The sequence below is a fragment of the Rhinolophus sinicus genome, linkage group LG11 (genome assembly GCF_036562045.2).
Source record: "Rhinolophus sinicus isolate RSC01 linkage group LG11, ASM3656204v1, whole genome shotgun sequence".
NCBI lineage: Eukaryota > Metazoa > Chordata > Mammalia > Chiroptera > Rhinolophidae > Rhinolophus > Rhinolophus sinicus.
This window is the reverse complement of record NC_133760.1, coordinates 4328226-4355206: the sequence shown is the minus strand read 5'-3', so window position 1 is coordinate 4355206 and position 26981 is coordinate 4328226. Positions and strand designations below refer to the sequence as shown.

The following is a 26981-nucleotide window of genomic DNA, read 5'->3' as shown; positions in this document are numbered from 1 at the left end:
TGTGGGAGCTGTGAGAAGTACCTGCTGGAAACTAATGCAGGTGCAGAAAACATTCCAGCTTACCGAAAACACTCAGCCAGGTCTCCTGGCCAGAGCAGCTGGGCACTCACTAACCAGTGAGCTGGGATGCCCAATGGAGATGGTTACACGCCCCATGACCAACAATGTATTGACTTCCCTGATCTCATGAACAGGCCCAAAGATGGTGTCTCATCCGACTGTGATTCTATACTGAATGGTGTGGACACCTGAACAGGAGGAGCTGATACACCCCTGCAATCCCAATACACCCACGGTGACCACTTCAAGGAGACCCCAGAGCTGTGGGTCCCTACGACACTCAAGTGTCTGCTCAGGTGCCAGAGGTTCAGCTAGCAGGGAGTGCCCATTGCACACGTGAGGCCAGGTCTGGGCAAACCTCAGCCAGGTGTGCACGGGTGTGTATGTAGGGCAGATGGAAGATGTGTGGGCATCTGGGCTACCCAGCAAAACTGTCAAGTTTAGCTCCTGAACAATCCCCTGGGCTCACTGCCCCCACCTCATGTGGAAGGCAGGCAGGCTCAGGCAAGGGCCTCCTCTAATAAGCACCCACTCACGTAAGGGCCAACCTACACCCCAAAACCCACATCCTTATCCACGTCATGTCCCCTCAGGCCTCCTTCTGTGGGGCATTGGGTGGCCACATCTTTCTGCGTGGGATCTGGGGCCTTGTTTCAAAATGCCACCACTGCCTGGAATGGGCCCATGTCCACGGGAAGAGGCAAAGGGGCAAGGCAGGAGTCAAATATAAACTGGTGGAGAGAGGGGCGCGGGGCAGGAGCAGGGAGAGAGGAGGAGATAAGAAAAGAGGGAGAATTAGCACCAGGTTTGACCAGGGGACTCCAGCTGGGGGCTAGAGGCCTGGTGAGTGTGCTGCCTGCCTCACTAGCTCACCCACCACAGGCTGAAGTTCTCCCTCTCCCCAGCCGGGTAGCCAGGGCACAGCATCACTTCCGAGGACAGGGCAGGGTAACAAGGATCCAGAGCCGCGGAGGAACAGAGCTGGGAGGTATGTGGCCAGGCACTCCTGCAACCCAGGCCCACTCTCTGTATCCCTGAGTCTCTTTGGGGGCCTAAAACCCAGTTGAAGGGTGACAGGACCAGAAGACAAGCACAGCCCCTCTCCTGACTGGAGGTCCACCCAGCTCTAAGAGCTTCATGTCTGGACACAAGGACAGTGCAGTACAGTAAGCACAGATGCCAGGAACAGGGGCCAGGGTGGTGCACTGTAAGCCTGGCTTTCTCACGGGCTTCCAGTAGGAAATTAGGTTTGCTTTGCTCCAAAGGGCCCAGGATGCAATAAAATCACACTTGAGGATTCATCAGGCTTTTAAAACCATGTATTTCAGAAGTTCACTTGAGATAATAAATTATTTCATTAAAAAAACATTTGGGAATAAAATGAAATGGAAACATTCAGACCAGTGTGATTTCCACATGAAGGATGCAGCCTAGAAGCCCTGCCCCTGACACAATTCTGCAGCCTCAGGAATCCCAAGCCACACCCGCCCCACCCCCACCCCACCCCCTCTACTTGGGCCCCCTCTTCTCCTTGAGATCTGGATAGCAGCTGATAACGTTGTTGATGCCCCAGCAGACTTTGAGGCTGCGCTCCAGGTTGGGGTCGTTGTCACTGATGACCTGCAGGCCAGCGTCAAAGTGTACCAGGAACTTGACTAGGTGCCTGGCCGTGAGCTGGCGTGAGGCTGGAGAGCTCTCCTTGCCCTCCTCCCCGGCCACCTGCTCGTGCTCCAACGCCACCAGCTCCTGATTGGATAGGTCTGCCCCGTGGCTCTGCAGCAAGTCCGCCACATCTGCCTGCATCACCTCTCTGAAACCTGCGCCATGCGCCAGTGCCACGATACCCCGCCGCACTTGTGGGACGGTTTCCACGTGCACGCCACCTGCGTGGTGCTGGACACACTCCAGCCACAGCTTCCTCCACCCCGCGTTCAATGTGGCAGCTGGGACCTCCTCCTAGCACTGAGAGATGTTGTACATAGCGTCAAGGATGCTGTAGTCCCGCCAGAAGTCCAGGACCGCTGACTGCGCGTGGGTGCCTCCTGCCCGCGCCTCCTTGAAGGTGGCAACGTCCTGGTTCATGGGCTGGATGAGGGCTGTGGTGTTTTGGGTCTGAGAGGTCATCCAGGTTATCGGGGTGGCCAGGTGCACTGTCAAGGATAAGCAGTGCTTTGTGCTGGGGGCCATGCTGAGCACAGTACCTCTCCATAGCTGGGCAGAAGTGCACGAACCACTCCTGGAAGAGGCTCATGGTCACCCAGGCCTTCTTGTGGGAGCGCCAGAGCATAGGTAGGTTGGGCTTAGAGCAGCCCTTGAGTGCACGCAGGTTCTCCGAGGGGTACACCAGCAGGGGTTTCAGCTTGAAGTTGCCGGCCACATTGCCACCGAGCAGCAGTGTCAGATCTTGGGCCACTTTGAAGCCGGGGGCCAACTTGTCCTGTCAGGCAGTCGCTTCCAGAAAAGCCCAGTCTCATCCACGTTGAACACCTGCCGGGCCGTGTAGCTGCCCTCCCGGATCACCCTGCACAGTAGCACCGTGTACTTGTGCGCCTCCTCCACGCCAGGCCCTGAGGCCTCGCTGCTCGCACCCAGGATGGGCAGGTTGTGACGCGCCGTGAAGTGGCCGAACCATCTGCCACTGGCCCCAAAGGTCTCGGACTTGGCACCCTCACCCTGCTCACGTTTAAGGTCCTGGGACAGGCTGCGGGCCTTCTCCTGGATGAGCACCACGCTGATCAGCACGTTTTGCTGGTTCTGGTCCTCGATCCACATGCTCAGCAGCTGCTCCATGTTCTCCATCACCAGACTGCGGCTGCGCATCCACCTGGTGGTCACCTGCAAACTCGCTGGAATCTTGTCTTTGTTGTCATGAATGGTAGCCATGGTAGACATAGACAGCCCGTGCCTGCCCGATTCTGCTGAGCTTCTCTACGGCCTCAGTTCGCCGCAGCACCTCCAGCTTCACCTGCAGTCTGAAGGCCTTGCGGTCCCGCTTGGCGCCTCCACACTGGCTGGCACTCCACGACCTCTATCAGGTGGGAGGCCAGGGAGAAGGCGGCTCTTCCGTATCGTTCTCTCCAGAAATCGCAAAAGAATATTTGCGTTCCCACCCTGTGCCCGCTGATTTCAGCGCATCTGCAGCAGCCCCAGCCCCTGATCTGCTGTAAAATGGGAAATGTTTACTGGTTGGAAGTGTCCACAGGCTCATTTAAACCTGTGAAAGACCTATGACTATGACCAGTCTCTAAGTAGGAGGCTCAGGGCCACACTTGGCCAGAGCTCACTTCTTAATGGATGAATTCTGGTTGGGGGGGTAAATGTGCTTCACCCCCAGGAAAGCAGCAAGCCTCTGAAAAACCACTACCACTTTATAATGATTCCCCCCACTGGTCCCAAGTCACCAGTCACCAGCCTCCTGAAACATCCAGGGTGGGTCCATACACGAACTGATGTTGGACTCAATGCAAAACTCAGAAATTACCAGGTTAGGGGAAAGGGGGGAAAGGTAACAGCACAGTCAGGCTGGGCACAGGGACTTACAGCAACTGGACATAGAAGCGAGCGCTGAGCTTCCAGGCAGCTAAGTAAAGGAGGGGAAGCTGTCCAGCTATAGGAAACACATTTTCATGGTCCTGAATGTGGTTAAGGATGTCAGGACTTATGATTTTCATGGTTTTGCTTTTTTGCTGGAGGCAATACAGACACGTGGTAAAATAACCTAGACAGGCTACTGACAAGGGGCAGGTCTCCCTCCTACCTCAGGGCCCAGAGGCAGCCAAGGACACCCACTTCCCATGTCCTTCCTCAACGGGACAGATCAAACTTCCAGGAAAAGCACCTGTCTGAGCTCGGCTCTATGCTCTTGATTTGTGATCAGTTTTACAGTAAAGCAGCCCTGGCTGTTCTTCAAGGCTTGCCAGCATGCCAGTGACTCACTGAGTCCAGCTTGGATAGGTCTGGACAGGGCCACCATAGGGGTTCCCAGGTCTTGGGGTGTCTGAGGAAGCTCCAGGACCATCAGTCAGGGTAGGGATTGCTGGGTTGTGACCCAGCCTCCCCACTCACCAGCCAGGAAACCCCCAGCCATGCTCCTTGGCTGATCTGTCCTCCTCCCCATGTAGGCGTAGTAACCGTCTCCTCCTGGGGAAGCCCTTGGGTTACCTGCCAGGACCACACACACAAAAGTGCCCTGTGACAGAGACAAGCTTTGGTCCCTGTCTCATGGGCAGAGCCATCCCTGGGGAGGCTGCATGTGCCCAAGGCCCAAGAGGCACCTGTATCAAGGAAACCCTGAGGGGAATGGGAGGAGAGCTCTCGGCTGTGACCCACCTAGGCTCTGTCCTCTGGCCAGAAAGAACAAGCACATGGAGCTACCGTGAGGACTGCAGGTGAACTGGCCTCCACAGTGCTTAGCACCAAAGCGGGGGCCCCGGGACATCCAGGCGCTGGAGGCTGGGGGCAATCCAGAGGACAGGCAGGCCCGGAGGGCAGAGATGAGAAAGGGCAACAGCCAGGACAGGAGCATGTGTTCTGGGATGAAAACAGACAGTAGCCCACATGCCCCAGGTAGGCTGGGCAAATGACTCCAATGGAGCCACTGAGGAGAAAGGGTGGGGCTGCTGTGCCAGAGGAAGGGCTCCCCCAACCCAAGACGGAGAACAGCGGGGTGCAGGTTTTCCTTTGGAAAGTCTATGTAACCATGTTCGTTCACACATGCACGTGTGCCACACGTGTGCACAAAGAAGGGAGGAAGGACACACAATGGTTAACGTGGCCCTCTCCAGAGAGGCAGATGGGTATGAGGCTTGAACTTTATATACTTGTGTTAAGGTTTGAATTACTACATAATGCACATTCAGTATGTTCTTAATTTAAAAATGGGTGTTTTGGTGGCCCATGTGCTGTGTATGCAGAGTGGATACTCCGGAGTGCCTGTTGTTACTATGTGGGAGATAGGAGAGCAAGGTGGAATGAGGGGAGAGATCGAAACTGTCCAAGGTGGCCATCCAGCACAATCAGAGCTGTGGGTCTAACCTCACAGAGAGGCTGGGCTGCAGCCAGTGCACCAAAAGCCAATCCTGAGGTGACCACTGAGCCCTTAGGAGTGCATGGGATTTCCCACAGGGAGCCAGACCCGGAAGACCGTCAGGGTCACAAAAGCTGCAGCCTCAGAGGCTGGAGGGAAACCAAGACGACCATACCACAGAAACCCAAGGAGGAAAACATCTCCAAACCAAAGAAATGACCCCTAGTATCAAAAGCCACGTGCCCATGGGCTCTGGGCAGGGAAGGTATGAGAGACCTAGGACAACAGAGGCCATGGAAGCCAGAGGGGGTGAGGATGGCATGGAAAATACACAAGAAAATGCCGAGATCAGGAAACCCTCATCTAAAATTGGGTAGGGCAGGCCAACACAATGGTGTAGGGAGTGACAGGTCAGGGTTGGCAAATGGGAAGGGCTGGTCTCGACCCTGGCTCCTCACCACAAGGAAGACCTCGCTGGTGGGTTGTGCTGGGCCACCACAGTACTACAGGGTGTCCCTGTCATGGATGGGCACGCCCGGGCCCTGCAGCTCAGCTGCCAGTCAAAGAACATCACCATCCTGTTCTCCAAGCGTGGCAGTGTGTTTGTCACTGTACAAAAACTGCAGGACATGAAATATAAGAACCATGGGGGAGAAGTGGCAGTGTTTGCCCTCCAGAAACAAAATGTCATCAGACAGGGCTCATCTGAGGTTAGGCCCAAGCCCCAAATCATGCAGGACAGCTGCAGAGGTCTGTCCTTCCGCGTCGGTGTCCTTAGCCACACGCCCACCCACTGGAGGCCCTGCCTGGGACAAGCACGGGCTTCCTGCCAATGCCCTTGCCGCCACCACAGGGCCTCCTGAGGATGCAGCTGCCTGAGCCTGTCGCCTCCCTTCCCGGTACAGCTCCCAGAGGCGGGTGAGAGCACAGTGGACGCCCCGGGACACCCTCAGGCTGCGCTCCCGGTTGGGATCGTTCTCTGTGAGGACCCGTAGGCCAGCAGTGAAGTGGGACAGGGCCTGAGCCAGGTGCTCAGGGCTTAGGGCACCCGGCCCAGCTTTCTCAGTCTCCATACCCACCATGGCCTCAGTGAGATCCAGTTCTGGTCTTTTGGGGGCCAGGTCTTGCACTGCCTCCCAGGGCAGCCCAGAGCCATTTGCATCCCCATTCTCTGCACCCTGCGGGACCCCGCAGGGTGGGGCCTCCACATGGGCCTGCAGCAGGCTGGCAACATCGGCCTCAGCCATGTCCCCAAGGCCCACGTGGCTGGCCAGTGCTATAATGTTGCAGTGGAGCTGGGGCACAGCATCAGGTTCCGAAGTGCCGGCGGGTACACACTGGGGCCAGAGCTTTCTCCAGGCGCTGTTCATGGTAGCAGGCTGCAGGTCTGCCCAGGCCTGGGCAATGTTATCCACTGCAGTCATGACAGTATAGCTGCGCCAGAACTCCTGCACAGAGGGCCGGTCTCCACCAGCTGTGTCCTGGACCAGCTGGCTAAGGGTGCGGCGCAGGTAACAGGTCTTGAAGGCCGCGATCACGCCCTGGTTCATGGGCTGGATCAGGGCTGATGTGTTCTTTGGGAGGAACTCGACGCGCACGTGGGTTGAGAGGCTTCTCAGGTTGGCAGGGTGGCAGGGCGCACCGTCCAGGAGCAACAGGACACGGTGGGGGAGGCCGTGGCTGGTGCAGTAGCTCTCCACAGCGGGGCAAAAGCAGCCAGTAAACCACTCCTGGAAGATGCTGGGTGTCAGCCAGTCGTTGCGGTTGGAGCGCCAGATCACAGGCAGGCTGGCCTTGGAGCAGCCCTTGAGTGCACGCGGGTTCTCTGAGGGGTACACCAGCAGAGGCTTCAGCTTGAAGTCACCAGCTGCGTTGCCTCCGAGCAGCAGGGTCAGGTGGTCCTTAGGAGCCTTGGGCCCGGGGCTGGCCACCCCCTCCAGCACCAGCAGCATGCGCTCGGGCAGCCGCTTCCAGAACAGGCCCGTCTCATCCACGTTGAAGACTTGGTGTGGTGAGTAGCGGCCCTCTTCCAGAATGGTGTGCAGCACTGGCGGGTAGCAGGCGGCAGCCTGGGCATCAGCCACAGCTGGCTCGTCCGTCAACAGCACATTGTGGCGTGCCTTAAAACGGGCAAACCAGCCATTGCTGGCCCCGAAGGTCGCAGCCTGGGCGCTGGCACCCTGCTCGTGCTGCAGCTGTGCAAAGAGCTGGCGCGCCTTGTCCTGGATGAGCAGCGTGCTGACAGGCAGGTCCTGCTGCTTCTGCTCCTCGATCCACAGGCTCAGCAAGCGTTCCATGTGGCCCATCACCACACCGCGGCAGCGGGTCAGCTGCTTGGCACTGACGGGCGTAGCTGCCTGGGAACTGGCCCAGATCTTGTCCCTGTTGACACGGATCGAGGCGACAGTGGATGTGGCCAGTCCCAGAGCCCGGGCAATCTGTGTTAGCTTTTCACCCTTCTCAAACCTCCGAAGCACCTCCAACTTCACATGCAGGGTGATGGATTTCCGGTCCCGCTTGCTACCATGGCGGAGGCCAATCCCACCAAGGGGTGCCTTCCCCGACACATGCAGGTGGGGGGTTGTCTTCATTCTACCTTCTTGCGCTATACACCTCGAGCTCTCTACCCCCTGCCTCTCCACAGTAGCTACTACTGTGCCCAGGATGGCAGCCTCTTGGCCTCTCTGTAAGAGAGGGATATTACAGGCATTAATATGTGAGCACATGGAACTCCCAACCACTGCCCAGCCTTCCCATGCTGATACAGAGCACTGAGCCCTGCTCAGAGACACGCCCTGGTCCTTCTCTCCCTACGCTAAAGGCACTGCACAATCACTTTGAAGCATTCTTTGCATCTAGAAAAGCGTGTCACTTAGTTTTAGCTCATAAAATCATGAGATCAGGCTTCACTCTCCCAAGCAAACCACCTGCAACCACAAGGGGGAGCCAAGAGCATCTAGAAACCCTGACCCCCCAACTCCCTGACACTGATGAGCAGATGAGCTACCCTTCTCCATGCTTCTCACTCAGAGACATCCATCGTCAGTGTAGGAGACTGAATAAAGATGTCTCCTAAAGCTGTCCACATTCTAATCCCAGGAACCAATGAATAAATTACCTTACATGGCGAAAGAGATACTGCATGTGACTGAGTTAATAGTCCTGAGATGGGGAGATTACCCAAATGGGCCCTAAATGTAATTACAGGAATCCTTGTAAAAGAAGGCAGAAGATTTCACTCAGAAGAAGACAATGTGACCACTGTAGCCTAGAGCCTCCAGAAGGAGCCAGCCCTGCCAAAACCTTGATTTTAGCCCAGTGAGACCCATTTCAGATTTCTGACTTTCAAGACTCTAAGATAATAAATCCATGTTGTTTTAAACCACTAAGTTTGTAAGAATACTTAACGGCAGTCACAGGAAACTCAAGGGAACATCCCTAATTAATACCTGGGAGTACCTGGGCACGACAAAGGTGCTTTTCCACATGGCAGCCAGAATGAGTCTGAAGAACTAAGTCACATAAGAGCCCTTCCTGCCTCCCACCTCTGAGTAAAAGCCACAGTCCCCACCAACTTCCTCAAAGGCATCAAAGCCTCCTTCTCTCCTTTGCTAGTTCCTGACCACATCCTTGGAGCAGACTAAGGGGGCTCCTGACTCGGGGCTTTTGCTCCCATGGTTCCTTTGGTCCAGAGCTGGAGGGTCTTCCCTCTGGTCTGCATGGCTTGTTCCCTCTCCTTCTGCAGGTCTCTGCTCAAATCAGAGAGGCCCTCCCCGCCTATGTTTCATTGTGCATCCCTCATACACTATCTGAGGGCAGGAGTTGTGTCTGTTGAACATTCTGGTGTGTACCCAGGTCCAGAATAGTGCCTGGCACTTTGCAAGCATCCAGTAGTCGCTTGCTGAGTACATTATTAAATGACGTACAGTGGTGGGACAGGTTTCTTGCCTGTCCAGGTCAAAGTAGCATCTGATCAAAACAGTAAAAACATTTTTTTGAAGGAGTGCGTGTGAAACGCAGGGACTTCTGGAAAGGATATGGCACCTAGGACGAGTACTTCAGGGTCTCGTTGTACCTGGCTAGAAACCAGGTGACAAAGCCCACAAGGCCCTCGAGCCAGGGAGGCAGGTGGGCATGGGAGGGCTCCTGCCTGGGAGGCCCAGAATTCCCGACGACTCGCGCCCATCTTTGTCCGACAACCATGCCCTCGCCTACTCAACCAAAATTTTAAGTTCACCATTCATTCGTTTATTCTGTCCTTCCCCGTCTTGAAAGTCCCCAGTCTCGCCGCGCCTCCGGGGTAGGCTCGCCGCCCCCACGTCTCCGTGGAAGACAGGGCTCGTCTCTCGAAATTACATTTCCCATAAGGCCGCGGGGGCCGCCGAAAGCTCCGATTTGCGCATTAGCGCGTGCCCCGACTGCGCGCGCAGCGGCCTTCCGGTTTCCCCCTACCCTGTCCCGAGCCATGGTCGACTGCCCTCACCTCTGGACCGCGACGCAGGTCGGCTGCTTCAGCTGGGCCGGTAGGGCTGCGGCCCTTCCCCATGTCCTGCCTCACAGCGCCGCTTCCCTGCGACGGCCGAGCCCAGCCTCCATCTTGGCGGAGGCTAAGCCTGTCTGGCGGGGGCCGGAATTGGAGGCGGCCACGTGGGACGCGCCTCCGGCTGCGCTCTTGGCGATCGGGGCTGCCGGGAACTGTAGTTCGGCCACGAAGCCCAAACGCGCCAAGTCCAGGGAGGGGCGCCGGAGGCTGTCTCTACCTAAAGCTGGCTTTCTCGCCGCTTAATTCTGTTTCCCTGAAAGTAAGACCTAGCCGGACAATCAGCTCTAATGCGTCTTTTGGAGCAAAAATTAATGTAAGACCCAGTCCTATTTTACCATAATATAAGACCTGGTCTTATATAATATAAATAAAATATAACAGTGTACTATAATATGGGGTCTTATGTAATATAAGACCGGGTCTTATATTAATTTTTGCTCCAAAAGACGCATTAGAGCTGATTGTCCGGCTCGGTCTTATTTTCCGGGAAACACGGTTTCCCTTCTGCCTCTTTCCCACAGCCTACTTTCTGTATTTTCATCATCCTCTCTACCTCCTTCCTTTCCTGGCTCTTTTTTCCTGTCTGTCCCCCCATCCTGGAGAACTGGTTCCCTTCAGGCTGTCAACATATGATTTTCAAAAAATTTAAAAACAAATCTCAAGGACTGATTTACCTCATGAAGGGAACTATAAGGATGACATTGGTGGTTCCGGTAAGATGAGAGAGAAGGAACAACTGAAAGGATGAAACGAACATTAAAATAAAAACGCAAAGTCGCATTAGTGTCCTAGAGGGCAGTGGGCAGCCCGGGCATTTCAGTGTCCTGCCTGGAATCCTACCAAGTGACCATTCTAACCAGAAAGCATTTGCAACCTATCAACCTTTTACAAGTTAGCATCTAACTTCACAGTATCCGGATTCCAAAGTACTATTAAAAAGAATTGTTTTCCTTAGTGAATCAGGGCTCCCAGTCATCGTTTTTGTCTTACTGTCAAGTTTTAGATAAGTTTTCCTAACAAGTTTCCCTCCAACTTGTCACCTTGTCTTAATCTTTGAAAACGCTCAATCCATCTTACTGTATCTGACTTCTGTCCCTTTTTCCCCTCGTCTCTGTGCTCCTGTATCCTTATCTGTCCCTTGATTTCTCCATGTCTGCACTTCTTGTCTCTGTGAATCTAATCTTCCTCTCCACTTGTCTCTCCTTTCACTTCCATCCCTTCCTAACCTCCATCCCTGTTTGCTAACTATTCTCACACACCTGTCTCCCGGGGCCTGACTCCCTGACGCGCTGGCGTCTTATCACACTCTCTAGGTCTCAGAGTAGAAATCCCTCTCCATGTGTTTCTTAAGTCTGTTCAGTTACTTGAGTCTCTACCCTCGCAAGCTCTGGATCTCTCCCTGCCCCTGAGTGTCTCTCTCCTGTCTGTTTCTCTCTCTCTCCACCCCTCCCTCTCGCCCTCCCTTCCTCCCTCTGGGCGTCTCAACCCCAGTCTCTTCCCCACGCTCTCACCTTTCTTTCTCATTGACACCCGCCGAGTCCCCGGGTTGCCTTGGAGACCTCCAGGTCGGCCTAAATGGTTACCATGGAGACACACAGGTCCGCCTACCTCCCGCCAGCACAGAGGAACGTCGTCGTGCCGCACGCGCGCGCACTGGGGTCCCGGCTGACTACACCTCCCAGAAAGCACCCGGCGGAGCCGCTTCATTGTGAGGTCGGGACAGGCAGTGGAGGAGGTGCGTCCTCTTCACCAGGGGGTTGCCATGGAGACCCAGGCTGACAGCGTCCTAGCGAGGTCCGTGATTGGTGCAGAACCCTGCTAATCCCTGGAAAGCCCGGAGAGAATTGAGGGAAAGGTGGTGGGAGGCATGCGCCGTTGGGAAGGAGGTGCTGCTGTCCGTTGTCCCCTGAGAAGCTTGCGTACGTCAACGGGGGCCCGGACGCCTGGCTCTGAGGCGGGGACCGCGGGAAGAGGCGTCCGGGAGTGTAACCAGATTGGGAACAACGCAACCCCCGGGGAACGGGGAGGAGGGTGGAAACAGAGGCGAGGGTGGGGGGAAGGGCAAGGAGGCGCTTGCGCTGGTGCGTAAAGCATTCTGGGAGACACAGTCCGGCCGGGGAGGGGAAGTCGGCGAGTGCGCATGCGCAGGAGCGCGGGAAGCGGCCCGCTGAGCGCGGAGGTGAGGGCGGGGACCTCTCCCGGAAAGGTTTGGGCGGGGACCCGGGTGGCGGCTGCCGACTCGTGGATTCCGGCTGCCTTGCGGGACTGGGAGTATGGAGCTGGGACCTGGGCACTCCCTCCAGGCGGGCCTGGCTCTGTCGCCTGAGGCCCATCAGTCACTGACCATTGCCTGGCGACAGGCTTTGGGAGCCCCGCCCCGGTTGCTATGGCGGCGCCAGGACCTGCGGGGAGAACTCCCTAAAGCGGAAGTTCCCCTCTAAGACTTTTGGTAAATGTAATTTAGGAACCTCCGCAGGAGCCGGCCAGCTGGGCGATAGCCCGACTTTCTGCCAGTTGCAGGTTGAACTGGAACCTTGAGGATCAGAGGTTTGGCTCACGGGACCAGGCGGCCCTCAAAATCGAATCCATCCCCTTAATAAACAGATTCCCTCACAAAGCCCGTGCCTTACCCGCAGCTGCAGAAGCAACACCGGAGGGGCGTCCCCATTTGCAGATGAGGAAACTAAGGTTCACAGAGGCACAGCGACCTACCAGGGATTCGTGGCAAATAGGCGAGATCAGAATCTTCGACCTAGCTCACAGACTCCCGCTCCCTTGGTCTCAGGGCCTTTGTGGGTCCTATGGGAACTCCCCCGTCACCTCCTAGCTCCACCTAAATCAGGAAATAGGATACGATGGGGCATTGTACGGTGTGATAAGTTGGGCTCAGGATAGGGCTTAATTTGGGGAGGATGCTACTGGGGGCTTGCACAGTCGCGGGAGGCGAGAGGAGGTGAAGGTAGGCTGCCCTGTGGAAGGAACCAAGATGGCAGGGGATGGTTTGAGACTGGGTGAGAGAGTGGATGGTGCAATGATGGACTAGCATGGGGGCGATAGTAGTGGTGGCTGTTGTAGATGCTCTTTACCTGTCAGGGAGAGCTCAAGGGCAGGGATGACATGCGTGTAGAAGAAGGGCAGGATTCAGGGGAGAGGAGGTGACTTCTGGCCCTAAGAAGTCTTTGGAGCGGGAGCTACCAGAGACTCTGCAGGCTGAGCTAGAGCGATCAGGAAAAGGTGGCTCATGGAGGGTTTACCAGCCCCACAGGTTCCTGGCATGTGACTGCCTCTCATTTGCCCTCCACTCGGGGCAGGTCTGAGGATGGAACAGCACAGCACACAGTAGTCATTCAATAGCCATTCCGTGCCATTGTCCTCACTGCAGCAACCTGTTCCTCCCCCAGGGGTAGACACTAGCCTCAGAGCCCAGTCCCCCGTAGTTCCAATGAGGCCTGCAGGACACATACCCCCAGAGGACAAGAGGCCTGTCGTGGTAAAGCTGGAGGACTCTGAGGAGGAGGAGGCCACTCTGTGGGATACTGGCCCAGAGGCTGCACGCCAGTGTTTCTGGCACTTCCGCTACGAGGAGGTGGCAGGTCCCCATGAAGCCCTGGCCCGGCTGCGCGAGCTGTGCCGCCAGTGGCTGCAGCCCGAGGTGCACACCAAGGAGCAGATGCTGGAGCTGCTGGTGCTGGAGCAGTTCCTAGGCGCGCTGCCCCTGGAGATCCAAGCCCGCGTGCGGGGGCAGCGGCCAGGCAGCCCTGAGGAGGCTGCAGCCCTGGTCGAGGGGCTGCGTCGGGAGTCGGGAGGTCCCCGCAGATGGGTGAGTCAGGGGCCCTGGGCCAGGATCAGGGCTGGAATGTGCCCAGCTCTGCCTTACCCTCGGGGGTGCCATGCTCTGCTAGACGCCTGTCCCTTGTAGTTTGGAAGTGGTCACAAAGGTAGATGGCTCCAGGGCCAGCGTTGCTGGCCCATTCCTACATCACCTGGAGTCATGGAAGGGATGCAGGGGGGAGAGAGGGAGGGCACTGGGCAGCCGTGGGTGTCAACCGCAGGAGAGCAGCTACATGTGGTCCCCTCACTCCCTGCTTAGTCCCCAGGGAAAGTGGGTCCTTGGAGGACCTAGTAAGTCAGGACCCCTGGAGTTCCACAGTGGGGTGAATGCCTGGCCCAGTGCCCTGCCTGGGCCACTGATCGAGATGGGGTACCTCCCCAGGTCACAGTCCAGGTGCAGGGTCAGGAGGTGCTATCAGAGAAGATGGAGCCCCTCAACTTCCAGCCCCACCCTCAAACCAAGCCTCAGACTACAGAACCTGGGCCTGAGACGCCTTTTGGGGACACGCAGAAGTCACTGCTGAGCCTTCAGGTGAAAGAGGAGCCCGAGGTTACAGAGGACCCAGGTGAGGGGAGGCAAAGTGGGCAGGGCCCAAGGCCTAACTGGATGGACCATAGACGCCTGGCCTGAAGCTCACAGGGCCAGTCACTTGCTAGATAGAACCATTCTCATGTACTGGTGGCCTCCACATCCCACCCAGCCAGTAGCTGTCACTATCCCTCCCACGCCAAGCCTGACTGTCAAAGCTGTGTTCCCACACTCCCCTGACATGGACCAGGCTGTTTCCACGTGTAGACTGGGTTTCCATGTGTGAGAGGCATGTGGGGTTCACTCCCCGAGAAGATCAGTGGGCAGTTTATCGGCCAGTCACTGAGGAGCATGGGTGGGTGCAGCTGAGGGAGGACCCGAAAGTGCTGGTGGGGCACACCCCACTCATACGTGTCATGCAGATGCCACAGCTGACCGCCCACACTCTCCACCATTCCTGTGTGGTCCATTGTGCAGTGCCCCTCCTGCCCTCCCTGGCTATCGGCCCCCGTTTTATGCAAGAGTACAGGGTACAAACCTGAGCCTGCCTAATCCTGCTTTACTCCACCCCTGAGCTGGGCCCTTAGAGCTACTCTGCCGTGTCCAGCCCCAAGCCTGCCCCCAACTCTCACCCCACCTGATCCCAGTATCTGGCACACCACTGAGGAGGGCAGAGGGGTGGAGATGGCCTTGGGCCTACTGACCCCACCCTTCCTCTCCAGAGTTTCTGGATTCTGGGCCTATAGCCAACCCCCAGGAGGCCACTTCCACTCTCCTGCCTAAGAAGGCCCAGGTGAGCCCTGCACAGGCTGTGTCTCGCTCCCTGCCCCAGGAGCCACCGTGGGTGGGGAATGGGTAGGTACCCCCCTGGGCCTAGTAGGGCACAGACGAGCCGTGACCACTTTGGTTTCAGGGCTGTGGGATGGCACTGGACCAGGCCTCGCCCCACAGTGAGACTGAACCTGAGGGGCCTTCATGGAGAGAACACCCTGAGGCCCTGTGGCAAGAGGAGGCTGGGGGCATCTTCTCCCCAGGTGAGTAAGACAGGGCACAGTGGGGCTGGGCCCTCTGTGTGGGCAGTAGCACATCCGCCTGCCCCACTCCTACGTAACCCTGCTACCCTATTACCTGGACTGCTCCCTGCAACGTCAACCTGCTTCACTGTCCTGCCCTCAAAAGCCAAGCCCTCCACTGGCCTCAAAAGCCAAGCCCTCACACCCCTCCTGCACTGCGGCTCCCCCCATAGTAAAATCTCCTAAGAGAGGGACCTGCGTTCCCCATACCCATGTCTCCCAGCCCTGGTATCCCAGCTGGTCCTGAGACTCGGCTCACATCCCACTGACAGGGTGGCGGGGCAGGGAGGGTTGGGATTGCAGGGAGAGCAAGTTAGTAGAGAGAGAGGGTGGGCAGGACAATAGGATTCTGCCCAGTCATGCAGCATCTCAGGCCAGAGGCCCCTGCTGTCTACTTCAGCCACTCGGCCCTAGGTCAGCCATCATCCAGGCTCCTGGACTTGCTCCCTGGACCCCTTTCTTGGTTTACTCCCTTGTTCTGGTTGACCTTTCCATAAACTGGTGTGGGGCATAACACATGTGTCTAACACTCAACATTAGACTGAAGTTTAGCTGGATGAAGAATTATTTTTATTACCTTGGCAGTCTCAACTTTTTTTATCTCATTATTGGAGAGCCCTTTCCATTTGAAAACCACATCTCAGTTGTGGGAAACTGGCTAGAACTGTTTCTTGGACTTCCGTTTCCATTGTTTTGTTCTTGTTTCTGGAATACCTGTTGCTTGGCTGTCGGCCTCTGGAGGAGGTCCTCTAATGTTCTTATCTTTTCACTCCCATCTTCCATCCCTTTCGTTGTGTTTTCCAGAAAATTTTTTCAATTACATCTTCCAGACCTGTTGAGATTGCCATATCTGCCAGCATAGTTTTGATTTCCAAGAGTGTTTTCATTCCTTGAACATTCATGTTTTTGTAGCCACTTCTTGTTGTTCTTACTGTTGTAACACCTTTTCTTATTTCTCTGGGAACAGCAATAACTTGTTTTGTAATATGGTCTCTGTTCCCTCTAAGTTGTCTGCTTATGTGTAAGAAGGGGGACCACAAATCTGGTGGCTCTGAGCAGATGGGTGTGGGGCTGGGAAGGATATGGGGGGGCCACTCCCCAAGGAGACCCATATCTTGAGTGATGTGAGGGTAAGGGTGGAGTGTTAGTGGATGCCACTGAAGGGTCTGTAGGGCAATCTGGCTGGGCCATTTGGGGGCACCCCTTGCTCTGAGCATCTTCAGGGCTTTCTTGAGTCCTCCAAGAAGATACTTGCAGCTTCTTGCCACCATCCCAGAAGAGAGGCTGGTGTCTCAGCACACAGTATGACTTCACTTAATTCCTCAACTTCTTCAGTATTGTCTCCCACTTACAACCCAGCCATTTGCCAGGAATCAGGTCCACAGCAGAGCTCACCACTTGCTCAGAATCCTGTGCAGACAGAGCCCAGGGCTGTCGTGTACAGGAGCCCTGCCCAGCTTCTGCTTCTAAAACAGCTTCCCCCATCTGCATGGTGCCCCTATTCTTTCACCTGCACAGCCAGTGGTACCTGGTGCCTCCAACTCCTAAACTTTTCTAGTCTTCTTTGGAATAAAACAGGCTGATTTCTTTTTTTTTTTTTTTTTCAATTTTCCCCACTGCTGATTTAGTATTCCCCTTCTCCAGTCTGCTACAGTCACCACTTACCCATCTGCTTTCCAGAGTAGAAAAGGTCAGGGGTTTGTTCCCTTTCCTTTTTATCTTTGTGGATTTTATGGCTTTAAAAAAAAAAAAAAGGAACTTTATTGTGGTGTTTACTGTTGTTTCAGGATGGAACAAATTTAAATACATGCCATGGTTATTACCATTCTTTTTTCATAATGTCCTTTATTCCTGGATGCTGGTCCCTCCTTTGAGGCCTTGGAAATAGTTGTGTCCTTTCCAGACTGGGTGGTTAGCTTGGCTGTGCGTTCTCCTACTGGAGGCACTGCCCATCACAGCTCTAGGAGCCTGTTTGTCCCCACCCTAAGCATTATCCTAAGTGAGGGGCTGCCACAGGGCCCATCAAAACCGTCAAGCGAAGGATCATGTGGGCCCCAGGCCATTCGGTGTGAGTGCCTCTGCAGCCCCACTGAAAGCAGGCAGTTTATTCGTATTCAGGTCTGTTGGTGCCCTGGGCCGACCCAGCCCATACCCTCAACCTCCCGCTTCAGTCCCTGGGCCTCCACAGCTCACTGCTCAAGGCTCTGCATCCCCGAACTTCACCAGCTGTCCCTTCTTATGCTCTGTGTCAGAGCAGAGAGTAGGATCTGGCATGTGCTCCTCCTCCCATTTGGATGGTCACTCCCTTAAATTTGGACCTGCTTCTCTCAGTTCACAGCCCGTCTCGGCTTTCTTCAGCCACACCACCACCCATCATACTACCACTGCAAGACTCTCTGCTGGGTTCCTTTGCAGCCCCATTTTCTCCTCAGGCTGCACTGCTGTATCTTCAAACACAGGTTCCCCTCTGCCACTGTAGCCTTCCCCCCCGCCCCGGGCTCCTGCCCCCTCCCCTTGCCCCTCAACTGAACATTTTCTGTGTTTTCATCATGAGAATATTTTGAATAGCTAATGCACTCACGTTAGAAAATTCAGAGTGCACGAGGGAGTACACAGTGAAATGCCCCTCCCCTGCCTGTGTCACATGGTCCTGCTCCCCAACAACCAACATTACCGGCTTATGTGTCCTTCCAGAAAGATTCTGTGCATAGAAGAGCAAACACAAATTCGGATGCATACTTATTTCCCTTCTTTAGAACACAAATGGATGCTTACTCTTCATCCTGCTCCACACCTGACATTTTTTATGCAAGTGACCTCGTCTTTGGACAGCTGCGTAGAGCCCCACTGTGTACATTCAGGCTCCCACTGACGTACATTTGAGTTACTTTTCAGTGCTGAAGTGAGAAACCTTGAACGCAGGTCATTTCATACAGACGGGAACACAACCATTCGAGAAGTACCTAAAAGAATTGCTGGATCAAAGTGTGGGAAACTTCCCATTTTGATGTTTTGCCACACTGGCTTCCCATTTATGTTCACCAGCCATACACACAAACGCTTGGGTTCCTACAGTGGGTATGGAAATGGTAGATGAGTACACCTCTAATGTAGTTTTCTTATTGGGAGGGAGTGAAGGATGTTTTATGGGATTTAAGTGTTAGTGACTTTTTTCCCCTGTTTGCATCCTTTGCCCACATTTGTCAGGTTGTTGGTCTTGTTGGTTAATTGAACTCTTAAAAAGGTCATTAGCTCTTTGCCTCTGGAGAGTTTCTCAGTTTATTTTTTAACTCACAGGTTGTTTCTGCTGAGCACAAGTTATTTCTTTTGATGCAGTATCATATATCTGACTTTGGACGGTGCGGATTTTCTGTCACCCAGAAAAGCCCTTGCTACTCTCTTGGTCTCCTTGATTTAACTTCCCCTGGGCTTTCCATTCTCTGGTCCCTGCTTCTCATTTGCCCTTGCTCACTCCTCATCTGTCACCCAGCATCTCATGCTGGAGTGCTCAGGGCACGGCTGGGGCCCGCTCCTCTTCTCTACAGACACCCGTACATTTGCTCTCATGCAGGCTGAGGGATCCACGTGCCATGGATGTGCCATGGCACCCATGTCTATGTTTCCTTGAATGCTGGGCCCAACTCCCACACCCCACAGCCTGCCTGCAATCTCTGTCCCTTGGATGCTTCATGGGCATCAAGCAAGGCACATCAAACCCACCTGCTTCCTTGCATTTGTGGAAACCATCCTCACCCACCTGGATAGTACAAGGGCCACCTGCCCCACCTTTGCACTATAGCCCTTCGAGAAAGGCAATTTTTGCAAATTTAAGTCAGACTTGGAAAGCTTGTCCCCAGCTTCTCAGTCTCCCTCTTCATGCTCTGTTACCTCCTTGGTCAGTTTCAGGTCCCTCTAGTTCACACTTTTCACAGGGCTGGTGTGGTCTGGCCACACAGTGGGTTCTGTCATGAAGGAGTGGGTCCCCTTGTGCAATGCAGGCTTTGCGCTCCAGATGGACAGTGTCTCTGCTGGCTCAGGCACTATGAACCCCCACCTACACATCCCCTGGAACCTCGGTGTGTCCAGCCTCATGGGCCAACTCCAGTCACCCTCCCGAGAAGGTGGCTTCTCACATGCACTCGTGCTCCCCAGCGACCCGGGAGGTGAGCAGGACCCCATGGACGAGGATCCCTGCCAAGGCATGGGCCACATACTGGCCACTGCCCGCTGGCACACCCCCAGGGGTAGGAGCCGGGGACGGGGACGGGGCCGGGGCAGGGGCCGCCCGAGCACAGGCGCCGGGGCCGTGCGAGGTGGCCGTTGCGACGTGTGTGGGAAGGTGTTCAGCCAACGTAGCAACCTGCTGCGGCACCAGAAGATACACACCGGAGAACGACCGTTCATGTGCGGCGAGTGCGGCCGCAGCTTCAGCCGCAGCTCACACCTGCTACGCCACCAGCTCACTCACACGGAGGAGCGGCCCTTTGTGTGCGACGACTGCGGCCAGGGCTTCGTTCGCAGCGCGCGCCTGGAGGAGCACAGGCGCGTGCACACGGGCGAGCAGCCTTTCCACTGCGCCGAATGCGGCCAGAGCTTCAGGCAGCGCTCCAACCTGCTGCAGCACCAGCGCGTTCACGGCGACCCTCCGGGCCCAGGTGCTGGACTCCCCTCGCCTCCCAGTGTGCCCGAGCCACCAGGCCCCTTCCCGTGCAGTGAGTGCCGCGAGAGCTTCACGCGGCGCGCCGTGCTGCTGGAGCACCAGGCAGTGCACACGGAGGACAAATCCTTCGGCTGTGTGGAATGTGGCGAGCGCTTCGGCCGCCGCTCGGTGCTGCTGCAGCACCGGCGCGTGCACAGCGGCGAGCGGCCCTTCGCCTGCAACGAGTGCGGCCAGAGCTTCCGTCAGCGCTCCAACCTTACACAGCACCGGCGCATCCACACGGGCGAGCGGCCCTTCGCCTGCGCAGAGTGTGGCAAGGCCTTCCGTCAGCGGCCTACGCTCACGCAGCACCTGCGCGTGCACACGGGTGAGAAGCCCTTTGCTTGCCCCGACTGCGGCCAGCGCTTCAGCCAGCGTCTCAAGCTCACGCGCCACCAGCGGACGCACACCGGGGAGAAGCCCTACCACTGCAGCGAGTGTGGGCTGGGCTTCACACAGGTCTCGCGGCTGACAGAGCACCAGCGCATCCACACGGGCGAGCGGCCCTTCACCTGCCCGGAGTGCGGCCAGAGTTTCCGGCAGCACGCCAACCTCACGCAGCACCGGCGCATCCACACAGGCGAGCGCCCCTACACGTGCCCCGAGTGCGGCAAGGCCTTCCGCCAGCGGCCCACGCTCACACAACACCTGCGCACCCACCGGCGCGAGAAGCCCTTTGCTTGCCAAGACTGTGGCCGGCGCTTCCACCAGAGCACCAAGCTCATCCAGCACCAGCGCGTCCATAGCATGGAGTAGCCAGTGCTCAGTGCACCCCGTCTGCATCCACCTCGGTGCTGTGCATGGGATTAGCAGGACAGAACACCTACCTCACAGGGTTGCTGTGCCTGCGATCGCATACATAGAAGCAGGTCCACCTAGGGCCTGACCCCCCCAGTAGGTGCTCAATAAACAGTAGAAGGAACCCTGGGTCTGGGTCTTCACACACACGTGCCTCCCCACCTGCGCGGGTCCCCCTGCCACCCCACCCATCCACCACTTCCACTGCAACCCTAGGAGATCCATGTCCCCTTGCAGAGGTGGCTCCTAGCAGCAGCTGCCCTCGTCTGCAGGGTGCCCCCTGTACCATGGCTCTTGTATACTGTTTGCCCAAGATGCCTTCGACTCACACATCCACATCAAGCCAGCTGCCAGGCGTGGACCTGGACTGGCCCAGTTCTCCCCAGCCAGCCAAGATTATCACATACAATATAAGTAGCAAACATGCACAGCAGACCACAGCCGGCCTGGGATGTGTGTTTGTAAAACTTGAAACCTAGGAATACATTTCTTAGGTATAAAGCCTGGAAGGATTTATCTGGAAATCCACATTCTTTCAGGACTTTACCCCATTCTCCCAAGCCCAGCCTCCCCATGCAATATAAACCCGGTTATTCTCACCCCAACCCCAGCCTTCCAAATCTGTCCACTTCTGTCCACTCCGAAGCACTGCTCTGATCCCAGCCACACATCTCCAGCCTGGAGGTCCACAGCACTCAGCCTCCCTGCCTGCTCCTGCCCCTCCTTTAAAAAATGGACACTATCTTCCCAGTGTCAGCTCCCAAAAGCTACCCTAACACCTCACTCCTCGCCCATCATGTTTTGCCTCATTCCTCCAAGGCTCTGACCCCAGCTTCCTTCAGGACCTTTACACATGCCAAGCCCTGTGCCTCCGAAGAGGCTGCAGGCCCAGGGCCTACAGGAATTCTTGACACCCAAACCACCTGTGCCCTTCTACCACTTGGGTGGTCGTGAGGGTGACAAGGAAGACACAGATGCACCACTTCCAACCCGCCCCTCTACTTCAGTCTGGCCATGCCCTACCTCCTTAATCTGGACCCAATGGCTTCGTATTGCTTGCATGGTTGAGTCCCACTGCACTGTGGGTAAGCCACGATGTTAGAGACCACGAAAGTCTAGCTTTGGCTAGTCCAGTGTCACTTCTCCAGGGAACCAATACCCTACCCCCAGATGGGCCATTAGCTGATGGGCCTCAGCAACTGGCCTGAGGATGAACACATGGATCAGGTTGCCCAATAGAAACTTCCCCCTTGAAACTTTGGCTGGAAACAGCATGATGGTCATCAACCCTAATGTGGAGACAGTGTTTATGAAAATAATCAGCAAAAGCAGAACAGCTAAGAACAACGGAGAGGAAGGGTTAAAGGGAGAGCTTGAGTCTGGAGGGGACCTCTGAGTCCCAGGACCAACTATGTCTGAAGCTTGAGAACGCTGGGACGGTTGCAATTACGTCAGCCCCAAACCTGAGCTGTTTTGAGGTTTGAGCCCCCATCCTTAGCCCCTGGCTCCCCTCCAGCGCTCAGTTGTCACGGGAGTCAAGAAACGATGCTAGGAGTGTGAGGCTGGAACAACCAGGGGGCTGAAGGGGGCATCAGGGTTGGTTGACATTGAGAATGGAAGGTCCGAAAGGGGGAGCAATTACAGAAATACAGCTGTGATCAGTCCACGGAGACCAAGGACGCTAAGGGTAACCGGCACTCACACGGCAGAGCCTCCGCGGAGGCTGGGACCGGGATAGACGCCAGACCAAGGTGCGATGAGGAGGAGGCGACTCCTTGAGGTGAGGATGGGGGATGGGGCCAAGATGAGGGCCACGGGCCTGGGACAGGGCAGGCAGCCGAGAGGAACTTGGCCGACCGTAGCGTGGCCCCAACTGGACCGCCGGGACCATGTCTCCCGCAATACTCTGGGAGGGGACGGCAAGTTGTTTCAGGGACAGAAGGGGTCGCGGAAGGGTTGAGCTGCAGAGCCCCGGGTGCCCCCACAGGTCCGCCCGGGTGCTGGCCAACCCTCGTGACGCCACTCCTGACCCACCTCACGGTTTCCGCGGTGACAGCAGGAAGTTGCGGAACCCTGCGGGACAGCCTGAGCTGTGATTGAAGGGGAGGCTGGCCCCGCCCACAGCGCCCCTGCAGGCGGCGTAAGGTCGTCCTGCGCCCCCCTAGAGCTCATGACAGGCACCGAGAACGACCCCCACCCGAGTGTCCACCCGCATTGCCGTCCAGGGTGCTGACCACTCTGGCACAATACATTTTGTTAGTTTACCTCAACTAGAATCTCCCCGAGCGGGTTCTTTGATTGGATTTAAGATAGAACACGAGAGTACTAGACTCCGCACTCGCTGGGAAACGCCCCTGGCCTTGCGCTGGGATCTGGCCCGCAGCGATCACCATGCCCCTGTCTGTGACCTCCGGGGAAAAAACCCCATTTGACCCACACCCGCCGCGGTCTGCACTAGTGCCAGTGGGAATAGGCGAGAGCGAGCGAAGCAGCCGCATCTGCCCCACTTAAAGATGGCGGCGACACCGCCCCTGGCCTGTATCCGCGAGCGTCTCCGGAAGTGACCACGAGACGCATAGACAAGCGGAAATACTCGAGCCCAGCCGAAAGAGCCCGAACCCTATGCACCATCGCTGAGCAACGCGGGGCGGGGATGGCGGCGATGGTTGCGCAGGCGCACAGCGCAGGCCGGGCGGGAAGAGCCGAAGCGGGAAGGCGGCGGAAATAGCCGAAGTGGTAGGGCGCCCGAGGCCGTTGCGGACTTCCGCGCCAAAGCCGCTGCTGCCGAGACTCCTATACACCGCCTCCGCCTCCTTCCACCCTTGCTGCAACCCCTTCGCGGAGGAGTGAGTGAGCGAGTTGACGGCGCGTCCCAGACAGCCCGCAGCCGCAGCCGCAGCCACAGCTGGGCCCGAGACCTGAGCGGGCGAGGAGGCGGAGGGAGCGGCCGGGTGGGGGCGGGGCCGAACAGTCCCGAGGAGAGCCGAGTCTGCTCGAGCACTGCCGAGCGAGCCCGAGGCGCCGGGGCAGGCCGGAGCTGGACTACGGGAGCCGACGCGGGCCGCGCGGTGGGCGCGGAGCGGCGCGGCAGGCCGGACGGGCCGCGGCAGCAGCGGAGAAGGCCGCGGCGGCGGGTTCGAGTGGCGCGGGCAGCGGCGGGCGGCCGTGTGGCCGGGGTCCCGGGCCCCGCGGCGGCGGCGGCGGCGGCGGCGGCGGCGGCAGGATGATCAAGCTGTTCTCGCTGAAGCAGCAGAAGAAGGAGGAGGAGTCGGCGGGCGGCACCAAGGGCAGCAGCAAGAAGGCGTCGGCGGCGCAGCTGCGGATCCAGAAGGGTAGGGGTCGGGGGTCAGGGCCGGGGTCGGGTTATGGGGGGACCAGGAGTTGGATAATGTTCCCCCCAGGGCCAGAGATGTCAGATTGGAGGCCATGGATGTGGGGGGTCGGAGGTCAGGGCCTGAGATGGAGTGATGGGGGAATCGCGTGGGGTAATGCAGTCACGGGGGTAAAGGGGATCAGAGAAGCGGGGCACAGGATGGGGCAGTTAGGATATTTGGAAAGCCAGGCAGGCGTCTGGTATTGGGGACCGGGAATCTGAGGATCAGGCGGTGGAGGGTGGTGGTAGGGGGCGGGGGACTGAGAGTCGGGGGGTCAAACGGGAACCTGAATGACAAGCAAAGGAGATGGGGATAGTGGGAGCCACCGATTGGGGATAAGAGTGGGAGAGGATTTCGTATATTATGCTGGGGTCACTGGGAATCTGAGAGTCAGATGGGTAGAGACGGACTGGGGGTCATCATACGGCAATTTGGGGTTTGGGGTGACAGGTAGAGGAGGGAGGGATAGTGGGTGCCAGGGAGATTGAGGCTGGGGACTCACAGGTCTGGAGGTCAGATAGGAACATGGGTTTGGGATGACAGGCAGAGGAGAGATGCTGGAGACCTGGGACTGGTGAGGGGATGATTTAGAGTATGGAGGTGCCAGGGTCCTTGAGTTTGGGTGGACAAGTGGGGACGAGCAGGGTCCACTAGAAAGTTGGAGGTCAAGGCTGGGGATCCTGTGGTTTGGGGTTGTCAGAGACTCTTGGGGGCCACTTGGGAGCAGTGTATTCAGAAGAGTCAGAGTTTATCCTGGGCCGGGAGCTAGGGCACAGCCACAACTGAAGATGCATATTTGGGGTGTTGTTGTGGACCCAGAAGATCCTGCTTGGAGACTGAGGTGCAGAAAGAGCAAGGAGAGAGTTGGGGATGTGGGGCACAGCCCAGGACAGCCCCGGGAGTCTTGGATGAAGCCATAGGGGCTCTGCTGGCACCTGTACGTGCTCCGAGCACCCTCCTCTCTCACTCTTCCCTCTTTGTTCCCTTTCTCTGCTGTGCAAACCCAGACATAAACGAGCTAAACCTGCCCAAGACGTGTGACATCAGCTTTTCAGATCCCGACGATCTCCTCAACTTCAAACTGGTTATCTGTCCTGATGAGGTGAGGGCACACTCAGCTGGACTCCCAGGCACAGTCCAGGGGCTGGTTCCCAAGTAGGGAGACCTGGTTCACCTGTCAGGCCCTGCAGGATGGGGCCCTAACACCTTTTTCTCTTTCCGCACAGGGCTTCTACAAGAGTGGGAAGTTTGTGTTCAGTTTTAAGGTGAGTTCCAGGTGGGCAGGGGTGGCTCCCTGGGCTGAGGAGGCAACAGCTGAAGCCCCAGCCAAGCACTGCCTGGGTACCTATCCACTTCCCCCTCTCTTTTCCTGGAGCCAGGTGGGCCAGGGTTACCCGCATGACCCCCCCAAGGTGAAGTGTGAGACGATGGTCTATCATCCCAACATTGACCTCGAGGGCAACGTCTGCCTCAACATCCTCAGGTGAGGGCGCTGGCCCTCCACTGCTCTACCCAGCCCTATCAGGCCCCCCTCATTGCTTTGCACTGAACCAGTGTCCCTTCCCTCCCCCTGTGGTCTGTGTCCCTATCTCTCTTCATCTCCATGTTTTCTTCCTCATGGCTAGACCTTGGCTTTCTCCCTGGCCTGGGCTGCTCTGCACCCTCCCCCTAGCCTCTCACATCTGCACTGTCCCACGCCCTGGGCCTGACATGTCCAGTTCCAGCAGGGCGTGTGGCAGCCGCACATTCACCAGTCCCTGAACCTGATGCTCTCTGTCCACAGAGAGGACTGGAAGCCAGTCCTTACGATAAACTCCATAATTTATGGCCTGCAGTATCTCTTCTTGGTGAGTAGGGCTGGATGGGTAGGGTTTGGGGAGGTTAGCTGTCGGCCCCTTGGGCATGTTGACCCCTGCCCATACTGGCCACAGGAGCCCAACCCTGAAGACCCGCTGAACAAGGAGGCCGCTGAGGTCCTGCAGAACAACCGGCGGCTGTTTGAGCAGAATGTGCAGCGCTCCATGCGAGGTGGTTACATCGGCTCCACCTACTTCGAGCGCTGCCTGAAATAGGGTTGGCGCGTACCCACCCCTGCCAGGGCCAACAGCCCTGGCGTCCCCTGCAAATATTTATTGGGGCCCACAGGTGGGGAGCATGGGGCGGCAAGTGGGGGGAGATCCCATGCCCTGGCCTTGCCTCCTCTCTACCACCCACTCCTAGTTTTTTTTTTTTGTTTTAACCACCGTGTGATTAAGGTCGGTTCTGTCTTCCCCCCGACCTGCTCAGCAATGGGAAATGAATTGGCTTGTCTAGCCCCCCGCTGGGTGCCGTCCGACCCCCCACTCTGGGCACTGGGGTGGGTAGCCAAGGGGACTGGGTGGCCTGGGCCCTGCCACCCCATCCCTCCACCACTGGAGGTTCCTCCAGGCTATTAAAGGGGAATGTTACTGCATGGCCTCCGCCTCTTCCTTCTGTGGACGGGGAGGGGCAGGTGATATCCAGCAGGGCTCCTTGGACAAGAGTGCTGGGAGGTGTGTGGTCCCAGGTGGCATTGGGGCACCCTTCAGCAGGATGTCCATTACCTTGGGCAATGGGGAGATCAAGCCCCAAGTCTTGGGCTGTGTGGGACGATTCCCACTTTGGGATGAGGCAGGGGTGGGATCCAGTAAGCACTGACTATCTGGCTAGCAGACTAGGTTAGGGGAAAGTGCGCCATTTCCACCTCAGCCCCCTCCTGCCCTGGTGGACCCACAGGAGAGGACCCTGCCTGGTACTACCAGGTGCCTGAGATCCAAAAACATCAGGGAGACTTCAGGGGCCCTTGGATGAGCTGGGCCCTCTAGTGTGTGAAGTGATGGAATGCAAGACCTCTGGGGTGGCTTGGGAGAAGGTGTCGGAAGGTGCACCAACCCTGCGGGCACCGGGACTTCGGGTGTGGCCCGGCTTCCTGAGGCGGGACACAAACGTGTGACACACCCTCAGGCCTGACACGGAGAAACGGGAAATAGTGCGCATGCGCGTGCACGCCGGCCTGCTCCACGGCGCGTG

General features: G+C 57.0%; 3 protein-coding genes and 1 long non-coding RNA gene across 13 annotated transcripts; 2 read left to right on the top strand and 2 right to left on the bottom strand.

Annotated features, from left to right (window-relative positions):
* Window positions 1-1361: 1361 nt before the first annotated feature.
* Window positions 1362-11336, bottom strand: LOC109434530 (tigger transposable element-derived protein 1). Of its 6 annotated transcripts, XM_019711573.2 has the most exons (3): window positions 11141-11336; window positions 10304-10365; window positions 1362-7770 (listed from the first exon to the last, which is right to left on the bottom strand). In XM_019711573.2, the coding sequence occupies exons 1-3, from the start codon at window positions 11334-11336 to the stop codon at window positions 5788-5790; spliced, it is 2241 nt and encodes a 746-aa protein (XP_019567132.2). In that variant the 3' UTR covers window positions 1362-5787. The 6 variants fall into 6 exon arrangements, with proteins under 6 accessions (XP_019567132.2, XP_019567135.2, XP_074171590.1 ...); XM_019711576.2 differs by lacking the exon at window positions 10304-10365 and having other exon boundaries at window positions 11141-11278; XM_074315489.1 differs by lacking the exon at window positions 10304-10365 and having other exon boundaries at window positions 1362-7468; window positions 11141-11269.
* MZF1 (myeloid zinc finger 1) lies at window positions 11292-20683 on the top strand. 5 transcript variants are annotated; one of them, XM_019711570.2, is made up of 6 exons: window positions 11292-11423; window positions 13031-13449; window positions 13843-14026; window positions 14712-14782; window positions 14903-15023; window positions 19061-20683. In XM_019711570.2, exons 2-6 carry the CDS (start codon window positions 13072-13074, stop codon window positions 20515-20517), a joined length of 2211 nt encoding a protein of 736 aa, XP_019567129.2. In that variant the 5' UTR covers window positions 11292-11423; window positions 13031-13071; the 3' UTR covers window positions 20518-20683. The 5 variants fall into 5 exon arrangements, with proteins under 5 accessions (XP_019567129.2, XP_019567126.2, XP_019567128.2 ...); XM_019711567.2 differs by lacking the exon at window positions 11292-11423 and adding an exon at window positions 11463-11548; XM_019711569.2 differs by lacking the exon at window positions 11292-11423 and adding an exon at window positions 11649-11808.
* A 1168-nt stretch (window positions 20684-21851) lies between these two features.
* Window positions 21852-23119, bottom strand: LOC109434556 (uncharacterized). Its single transcript, XR_002135832.2, has 2 exons — window positions 22825-23119; window positions 21852-22632 (listed from the first exon to the last, which is right to left on the bottom strand). It is a non-coding gene; the product is annotated as an uncharacterized LOC109434556 (long non-coding RNA).
* A 434-nt stretch (window positions 23120-23553) lies between these two features.
* Window positions 23554-26385, top strand: UBE2M (ubiquitin conjugating enzyme E2 M). The gene is made up of 6 exons (XM_019711631.2): window positions 23554-23891; window positions 24941-25035; window positions 25160-25198; window positions 25313-25416; window positions 25717-25780; window positions 25865-26385. The coding sequence occupies exons 1-6, from the start codon at window positions 23783-23785 to the stop codon at window positions 26003-26005; spliced, it is 552 nt and encodes a 183-aa protein (XP_019567190.1). The 5' UTR covers window positions 23554-23782; the 3' UTR covers window positions 26006-26385.
* The last annotated feature ends 596 nt before the right edge of the window (window positions 26386-26981 follow it).